Source organism: Elephantulus edwardii, unplaced genomic scaffold (assembly GCF_000299155.1).
Source record: "Elephantulus edwardii isolate Elephantulus edwardi_28Jun2011 unplaced genomic scaffold, EleEdw1.0 scaffold00214, whole genome shotgun sequence".
Classification (NCBI taxonomy): Eukaryota; Metazoa; Chordata; class Mammalia; order Macroscelidea; family Macroscelididae; genus Elephantulus; species Elephantulus edwardii.
The window spans coordinates 4,437,099-4,446,536 of NW_006399964.1; the positions used below are offsets into that span (position 1 = coordinate 4,437,099).

Here is a 9,438-nt window from a genome sequence, read left to right on the forward strand (position 1 = left end):
GGATTGGAGGGAGACTCACCATGCATTATTCAGATGACACAACCTTGCTTGCCAAAAGTGCGGAAGACTTAAAGCACTTGAAGAAGAATAAGGAATGCAGCCTTCAATATGGATTATATCTCAATTTCAAGAGAACAAAAATTCTTACCACTAGACATATAAGCAACATCATGATGGATGGAGAAGAGATTGAAACTGTCAACAACTTCATCTTACTTGGATCCACAGTTAAGATGTATTGCACTGGGAAAGTCTGCAGTTAGGGACCTCTCCAAATTATAGCGGAGTAATGTCAGTTTGAGGGCTAAAGTACATCTGATACAGGCCACGGTCTTTATGATCACTTGCTATGCAACTGAGAGCACACCTCAACATCAAGAAAACAAAAATCCTAAATACTGGACCAGTAGGTAACATTATGAAAGATGGAAAAAAGAGTTTGACATCATGAAAGATGGGTAAGAGTTTGACGTTTCCAATTATGTGATTTTACTTTAATCCATTAAACTCTTGATAGCGGTAGTAAAATTCAAAGATGTATTGCACTGGGAATATCTAGTATCACTGACCTCTGAAAAGTGCTAATGAGCAAAGATGTCAGGTCAGTTCAAAGATCAAACTTATGGTATTTTCTATTACTTCCTATGCATCTAAAATTTGGACAATAAATAAAGACCAATAGGATAATCGATGCATTTGAACTGTTGTGTTGAAGAGTATTGATTATCCCAGAGACTCCCTAGAAAACAAGGTTATATTCGAAGAAGTGCAGCCAGAGTGCTCCCCAGAGACAAGGATGGTGAAACTTGGTCTCACATACTTTTGGGCATGTTGTCGGAAGCGGACAGTCCTCGGAAAAGGACATCATGCTGGGAAAGGTGGAAGGTCGGAAAAAGACAATTGACATAGCTGCTGTAGTTAGGTGGTTGAGGGTCTTCCTCTCTTCGGCCCTCCCTCACACAGAGACTGTTAACAGTGGGCTCGAGCATGTTGGAGAGCATGAGGATGAAGCGGAATAGGGAAAGGTCCTACCCTCTTGATGTTCCTAGGGTCGCCAGAAACCCTTGCGGACACGCGCACCAACCCGCGGTCGCCCAGGAAACGACGCTGCGGGCGCCGAGGAGGCCCCGCCCCGCGCTCCGCCGAAGGCGCGCGAGGCTCGCCGGCCCGTGAGCGCACGCGCGGGGGGCGTTCCCGCCGCCAGGCGTCGGTAATCAATCGGCGAGCGCCGGGTGGTCTGCGCGGCGTGCTTGGCGGCTGCGTCTTCGTGTTTGGTCGGAGGGGAAGTGGCGCGGCGGCGGTAGCGTCTTGCGGCCAGGGCGCGTCTTCAGGTCGCAGCGTGGAACTTAGGGATCAGTGGGCGCACGAGGAGGATGGCGGAGTCCTCGGACAAGCTCTATCGGGCCGAATACGCCAAGAGCGGGCGCGCCTCTTGCAAGAAATGCAAGGAGAACATCCCCAAGGACTCTCTCCGGATGGCCATCATGGTGCAGGTGCGGCCGGCGTGCGGGCCGCTTTGTGTGGACGGGGTCGGGCGAGGAGAGGAGTGCGGGCCTCCCAGGGGCACCCCCAAGCCCCCGCGTCGCCCTTGGACGCTCGCTCGCGGGGGATGGGGCGCGCGGGGCCCAGGCCTTCCAAACCCCACTGGGGCCTGTCCACGCCCGTCCCGGGCCCCCCGTGCAACCCACTGGAGATTTTGTTAATGCTGCAGCCAAAAAAGCCGAGCGATCTGGAACCCATGGTGTGGACCTTGTGCCTCCCGAAAAGGCTGCTTTTCTGCTTGTGTTGGGGAGGAGCCCTTCTCTGTATTGTCTCTTGTTTCTCCTTTTGCCTTAGGGGGAAGCTATTCGTGGCCTTTGGAAGTCAGTCGGATTTTTAGTTTTTTAAAAGCAGTTGTAGATTTTAAAAAAATAGGACAGGTTAGGACATTCTGTGGCCGCCCCTCCCCCGCGCGCACGCATTCATTTCCATCTCCAACCCCGTGCAGTAGTACTGCAGCACATTTGTTAAAATGATGAACCAGTATCAACAAAAGGCCAGAGTTTACTTTTTGAGTGAGTCTTTATGCAGCACAGGCTGGGGGTTTTAACAAATACCTCATGGCATGTGCCCCGTACAGTATCATATGGTATGATTTTATTGCTGTACAAAAAAACTACTTTGTGCTCCATCTCCGTCCCTGTCGAGTCCACGCAAACGCTGGCTACTTTCCCGGACCAGCTTCCTGAGCTTTCTGCGTTGCACGGGCAGTGTTCCTGGTGTGCACTTCTAGGTTGAGTCGTAACCCACTCAATAGGGACTTAACAATAGCGGGGAAGGTTGAGCTTTACCCTGAGTCTCGTGGAGACTTGGTGGTCCAGTGTGTGAGCACCCAGCTGCTAAACAGCTGGCTGAACTACCCCACCGGTAGAACTCCCCTGTAAGATTTCCAAGAATGTGAATCTCTTGAAATTGACTGCAATTATTTCTTTCTGAGGGGTGGCCAGAGGTGCCGATCTTTCCGTTAGCAGCTTAACCACTGCACTACCAGGGCTCACTGGAAAGTGAGAAAGGGGCAAAAAAGTACAATACTGTAGGAATGGAATGATGAGGGGCAGCCAGAGAGCTCCTTGGACACTTCTAAGGAGAGGCTATTCCTTGGAGAGGGACATCATGCTTGGAAAGATGGAGGGTCAGCAGAGAGGAAGACCCTTGACTGACAGTGACTGCAGCAGTGGGCGCAGGTGTCAGAGATCAATTAGAATGGCACAGGGTAGGCAGATTCAGGTCTGTTGTATTTAGGGTCACTAGGGCATGTAACAGCTTTAGCTGGGATGATGTACTTAAGAAGAATGAGTTACTGGAGTGCCAAATGAAAGGTTAACCCTCTGGGCTTCATTACTTAGGGAAAGAAGTGTGCTGTTGGAAAGTGGGTTTTCAGTAAACTTAGTAGAAGATTTAAAAAACAAAAAGGTTTTCTATATGTAACTGGGCTAGAATTTGAGTTCTGCTTTTGAAGTTGGCCTCATTGTAGGTGGGGCTGGTTAAATTCCAACCAGCTTTTGTCTTTGAGCTTGGTTTTAAATAAGCTGTTTTTGCATTTGTATGGGAGGATTATTCTCTCCCTGAGGGACCCTCCTGCCACTCTTACCTGCCCTGCCTCCAGGCCATCCTTAGACACTGCTGTGCCTTGGGTGGCCTGGTCAGCCTCACCTGTGTCTGTGGAACTGCCCACCCAGGGTGTGTGGGAAGAAAGGCTTGGTAAAGTAAAATGTGATTTTTCAGCCATTCAGAACCTCATGGAGCCAGTTCTGCTTGCATGTGTAGGAATGTCCCAGCTGAGCTGCATGCAGACAGAGGATTCCTTCCTGCCAGGAACCAGCAAATGCTGCCATGGACCCAGTTGGCTGGTAGATGTGTCCCTACAGGACCACAGCCACAACTTGATATTGTATTATGTTGTATTATGTATTATTGTTATTATGTTGAAGCCACTCAAACACAAGTTAGGATACCTGCCTGCCTCTTCCCCCTTTAGTTTCCTCATCCTCATGATCCCATCCTAAAAATGTATATGTTGTTGTTATATGCTGTCAAGTCATCTGTGACTCACAGCTGCCTGTGTGCAGCAGCTCTGAAACCTGCCCTGTCCTGAGCCAGTCTGACATACTTAGCCTCATTGCCCCAATCACCATTACATATATATGGCGTTTGGTTAATCATTTTAGAGCAGTTTGTTGTTTCTAAAGAAGGGATCCTTTTTCCTGTCTGGCAGAAAGAGTTAAGATGTCACATCTTCATGCACCTTGAATGACCACGGGCAGAATTAGCCACAACAGTTGTCCCATGCCTGGCAGGACCCTGCTCTGGCTGGTGGTGGGGTTACTATGACTGGCAGGTGGTACAGAAAACTTGGTGCCATCCAGTCTGTTTCCATTCCTAGTGACCCCAGCAAGATGGGTTGACACAGTGACTTCTCGGTAGTGTTACCCGAGTGTGGTGTAGATTGTGAGGGTGGCCCAGGGTAATGTAAGTTTCAAAGTGGAGTTTTCTTCGCTGATGTTCCGGTAGCAGTTCTCCAGGCCATTTCTTGTGCGGTACTACTGGGTAGGTCTGAAATGCCAGCCTGTAGATTCTCCATCAGGTACAACCACGTGCCCCACTGGGGATCAGTGAATACTGTTTTCACTGGGTGCTTGGGCTGCCATGGTCCAGAGTCTGAGAAAGAGTGATTCCTAGAGCAGTGAGCTAACTGCAGTCCGTCCAGCTCAGGCCTGGGTGGGTTGACAATTTATTCCCCTGCCATGCTGTCTGCTATTCTCTACTCCTAGAAGTCAGTCCATTCACGTGTTACTTTCCCTGTAGGACTTGTTCCTCTTAATTCTTGACCACAGGGGCGCTTAGAGACCCCTTCACAAGTCACAGGAACCCTTTGAGTCCACGTGGGCCTGGCCTGGCCTTTACCTGTCAGCTTCAGTAGGATGTTTGACACAGGATGAGTTATCTTAAGTGCTTTTGTCTGCCCAGCCAGCTGAACCATGTCACTGAACTATAAAGCAGGTGATGGAGTAAATAAACGTGCATGGAGACACAGCTCTCTTCCCTAAGACTCCACCATCCCTGCTGGTGTTTCATATGCTGAAAGAACGAGCTCAAACAGGAGACCCGGAAAAGTGGCACGCAGGTCATAGACAAAATAGGTGTCCAGAATGTCGGGGTCGAGGCTAACTGCCTGTTCACTTCTCTCTAGTCTCCTATTTTCGACGGGAAGGTCCCGCACTGGTACCACTTCTCCTGCTTCTGGAAGGTGGGCCATTCCCTCCCGCATCCCGAAGTAGATGTGGATGGATTCTCCGAGCTACGCTGGGACGACCAGCAGAAACTCAAGAAGACGGCAGAGGCTGGAGGAGTGGCAGGTGGGTGCACACTGAGCTGGTGGTGGGGCTCAGCCCATCCCTGAAGCTCCCAGGGGACCTTTCTTCAAAAAGGGAAGAGAAAGTACACCTCCCCACCACCCAAGACAAGTGGGCAGAGTCGTACTACACTGTGTTTAGTCAGGTTTTTGAAGGAGATCTCCTGAGATCATTTCTCCACCCTTCTCAAGCCATTCTCTTGACTTTTGAATGTTGGTGAGACATTTGCCATCTTATTACATGGTGCCAGCAGACCCTTCTCAAGCCATTCTCTTGACTTCTGAGTGTTGGTGAGACATTTGCCATCTTATTACATGGTGCCAGCAGATGTCTGTCTGCATCTGTCCATGAGTTTGCCTCCACTGCCTCTGATTGGCTGGATACTGACACCAGTAGCACAGTTGAGCAGTGTGACTAAAAATAAGAGTGACTTGGCCCAGAAAGTCAACAGTGTGATTATTAATTTAGGGGTTTGTTGTTGTTGTTATGGGTCATCAAGTCGTTTGCGACTCCTAGCGACCCTATGTACAAGAGCTCTAAACGCTTTTATATCCTTTGCCAACCTAGCCATCTCAAATGCACTTATTCCCACCGCTCCAGTCACAGAATCAATCCATCTTATCAAAGGTCCTCCACTCTGCCAAACATGATGTCCCTCTCCAAGGACCAGTCCCTCCTTGCAACACGCCCAAAGTATGTCAGACAAAGCTTCAGAATCCTTGACTCCAAGGAGCATTCCGGCTTCACCTTTTCCAGGACAAACCTGTTTGTTCTCCTAGCAGTCCATGGTATATTCAACACTCTTCTCCAGCACCACGGCTTAAAGGCATCAATTCTCTGTCTATCAACCCTATTCACTGACCAACTCTCTGATGCATAGCACGTAATTGCGAAGACTATAGCCCGGATCAGGCGCACCTTAGCCTCCAGCCTGACATCATTGCTCTTCAGTACTCTTGAGAGGTCCCTCACAGCCAACTTTCCCAATGCAATTCGTCTCCTGATTTCCTGGCTGCTGTTACCAAGAATGTTGAGTGTGGAGCCAAGCAAACTAAACTGTTACTATCTCAATCTCTTCCCCATCCATACTGATGCTGCCAATTGGCCCAGTGGTGAGAATCTTTGTTTTCTTGATGTTGAGCTTCAATCTGTATAGGAGGCTGCAGTCCTTGACCTTCAGCAAGTGCTTGAGGTCCTCCTCAGTTTCAGCAAGCAGGGTTGTGTCATCTGCATAATGCAGGTTGTTGGTGACCAACAGTCCTGATGCCACATTCCTCTTCGTATAGCCCAGCGTCTCAGATTATCTGTTCTGCATATAGATTAAAAAGGTATGGAGACAGAATACATCCCAGACGGGACCCCCTTCTTGATTCTGAACCATGTAGTGTCTCCTCTCCTTGCTCTGTTCTGACGACTGCCTCTTGGTCCAAGTATAGGTTTCGCATTAGCACAATCAAATGTTCTAGGATTCCATTCTTAGAGTCAGCCACAGCTTGTTGTGATCCACACAGTCAAAAGCCTTTGCATAGTCAATGAAGCACAGATAGACATTCTTCTGGTATTCTCTGCTTTCTGCCAAGATCCATCTAACATTAGCTATAATATCCCTAGTACCACGATCTCTTCTAAATCCAGGTTTAGAAGTTGTAATGTGCAGAATAAATTTAGAATTTCATAATACAAAAAGAAATCAGTTTGCTACAACATTAGTTGTACAGGGACTTTTTGCTTCAGAGTGTTTATCTGTGCAAACATGCAAATAAATTTTACATCACCTGCATCCTATAATCCACAGATAATTTTCATTCACATATTTGCATGTGATGCTTTTATTCCTGTTAAAAATGGAATCCTATCTTGCATGTTACTTTTTACATTTAGTACTTACTCGTTATATTAGAATATTCTGGATCATCATCCTATAATGGCTAAATTAAAGCGGGTACTCTGATGGTATAGTCTGTCCTGCAGTGGTAGCTCTCTATGCTGTCTCCTCCCAGGCAATTTACAGCTTGTGAAAGGAAAGTCAGCTGTGAGTCATTCCACATAGATGGAGGCCAAGCTCCCAGTGAGTTTCTGTATGTGAAATGGGTACATTTTCATCCTTTTGGTCTACACAGGTAGAGCTATTAAAAACTTACCTGCATTATCTACAAACAGGAGATTATAAAATAGATGAATGGGACCTTCTAAGAATCAAATCCCTTTGTACATCCAAAAATTTCTCCAAAAGGGTAAAAAGGGAAGCCACAGACTGGGAAAAAATCGTTGGTAATGACATGTCAGATAAGGGTCTTATATCTAGAATTTATAAACTACTGGAGCTCATAAACAATCCAACTGAAAAATGGGCACAAGATATTAACAGACATTCAGATGGCAAATAAGCACATGAAGAAATGTTCAAAATCCCTAGCTCTAAGAGAGAGACAAATCAAAACAAGTGTGAGATACCATCTCACCCCAGTAAGAATAACAAAATTTAGCAGAACAGCAAACATCAAATGCTGACAAGGTTGTGGAGAAACTAGAACCTTTATTCACTGTTGGTGGAAGTGACCCAGCAATTGCACTACTGGGAATATACCCTAAAGAGACCATAACCGCCACCCAAGCAGATATATGCACACCTGTGTTTATTGTGGCTTTGTTCACAATAGTAAAGAGTTGGAAACAACCTAAGTGTCCATCAACAAATGAATGGTTAGAGAAGCTATGATATATTCATACAATGAAATCCTATGCTACATTGAAAAACAAGGAACTCATTATTCAGAATGGGTGACCCTGGAGGACATTATGCTGAGTGAAATATCTCAGTCACAAAAGGACAAATACTGCACAGTGCCATTGTTACAAAACGGGACTGACATCGGGGTTGGGGGAGACTGAGAAAGATGGGATAAGTTATGTATACTGGATTGAAATAGATGAGGGAGAAAACTGTTTAAAAGGCATATGTGATTAGGTATTACTATCAGGACAGGAGTCCAGAACGAAGGCTGTATAGTGGAGTGGACTTGGGGTGAGGGATTATATAACAATGAAAGAATTTTTCTTTTGCTTTTCAAAGAGAAGAGCAAACTGGAGATGAGGTTCGGCAGGGAGAAAAATGCAACAGTGAATGAATGGAAATCCAAAGTCTCTCTAAACTTTCATTAAAATTAATTAAAAGAAAATGAACATAGTGCTGTAAAGGTATATGAAAATCAATAATTAAAAAAAAAAACCTTAACCTGATTAACAGCAAATTGTGCTTAAGACCATCTGGTTGTTTCTTTTTAATTGTATATCTTATCATTATTGATAAGTACCACATAAAATGTTATAGCTGGTGTTATCAGTCCCAGATGTTCGGTGTTATGATTTACTGTTCAAAACACTACAAGTATAGCAGGCAGCAATAAAAACTTTGAGGAAGGGTGAATATTGTTTTTCACTTCAAAACTGACTACGACAGTGTCATTGGATGGAATCTTTTGTCATAAGCCAGGGACTGCCTATTTTCCTAAATTTTATTCACTATTCCAAGCATTTGATGTGGTTTTTACACTTGAGGAAACTGAGGTACCTGGAGAATTCATCTAGCTGGCCCGAGATTACACTGGTGGTAAACATCTTTTGCTTTCAAGTGGTTAACCATTTGAGTCTGTTGTGTGTAGAGCTGCTGCAGGCTTCTGCATCCCTGGGCACCTGCTGAGTGACTGAATGCTGGGGAATGGAATGGCTGTCGTAAGAAATAAACTGGTTGAAACAAAAGTTTTTTTAATAAAATGAACTGTTTATAAGGCTTTTAAAGATGCCAAGGGAAAGTCCTGGCAATCTGCTTCCACAGGCTCAGCCACTGAGAATTGTGTGGAGCTCGGTTCTACATCGGCACACACACCCATTTGGGGAAGATGGGGCTCAGAATTGAGTCAGTGGCAGCTGGTTTGGTTTTCGGGATCTGTGTGCCTTCGGTTACATTTCTTCCATTAATCTGTAACATTCTCCTTTCTCCGTTTTCATACCATCTGATTATTACATCCCTGTTCTGTTCCTGGTGAGGCGGAATGTGTTAACATTTATTCATTGACCGTTTCTACTTTGATTCTTGGTTTTGTGCTTGCAGCATTTTCCTGTGGGAATCTTGCTGAATGAAATGTGAGATATAAATTCTGCAATTAGTTTTCACAGTTTGACATTTTTCCTTTAGCTTGGTTGATTGTGTATTTGTCACATTCATGTTTTGTCTTTTGATTGAATTTTTATTTTCTAACTAGGTATCATGGTTTTGTTGTTGTTGTTTTAAGTCCATTATCTGGAATTTTACATAAAACTGCAACATCTCAGGGAGCTTTGGTGGTCTAGTGGTAAGACCCTTCACTGCAATCCCAAAGGCATGTAGTTCAAATCCACCAAAGATGGGCCGTCTTCAGTGTAATTTACTGCCTCAGAAAACCCCCTGGAGGGTTAGTTGTAGGTCAGTTCGAACACAATGGTACATAACAACAACATCTAGAATTTTAAAGATTTATGTACAGCTGCCTACAAACATCTTAAGTAT

The 9,438-nt window shown here is 45.5% G+C and overlaps 1 protein-coding gene across 1 annotated transcript in view; it reads left to right on the forward strand.

Moving 5' to 3' along the window:
• The first annotated feature begins 1,373 nt into the window (after positions 1 to 1,373).
• Positions 1,374 to 9,438, forward strand: part of PARP1 (poly (ADP-ribose) polymerase 1) — a 52,898-nt gene continuing 44,833 nt past the window's right edge. Inside the window, exons 1-2 of the mRNA XM_006897750.1 lie at positions 1,374 to 1,493; positions 4,730 to 4,895. Coding sequence (XP_006897812.1) covers positions 1,374 to 1,493; positions 4,730 to 4,895 — 286 coding nt within the window. The remainder of the gene's footprint in view (positions 1,494 to 4,729; positions 4,896 to 9,438) is intronic.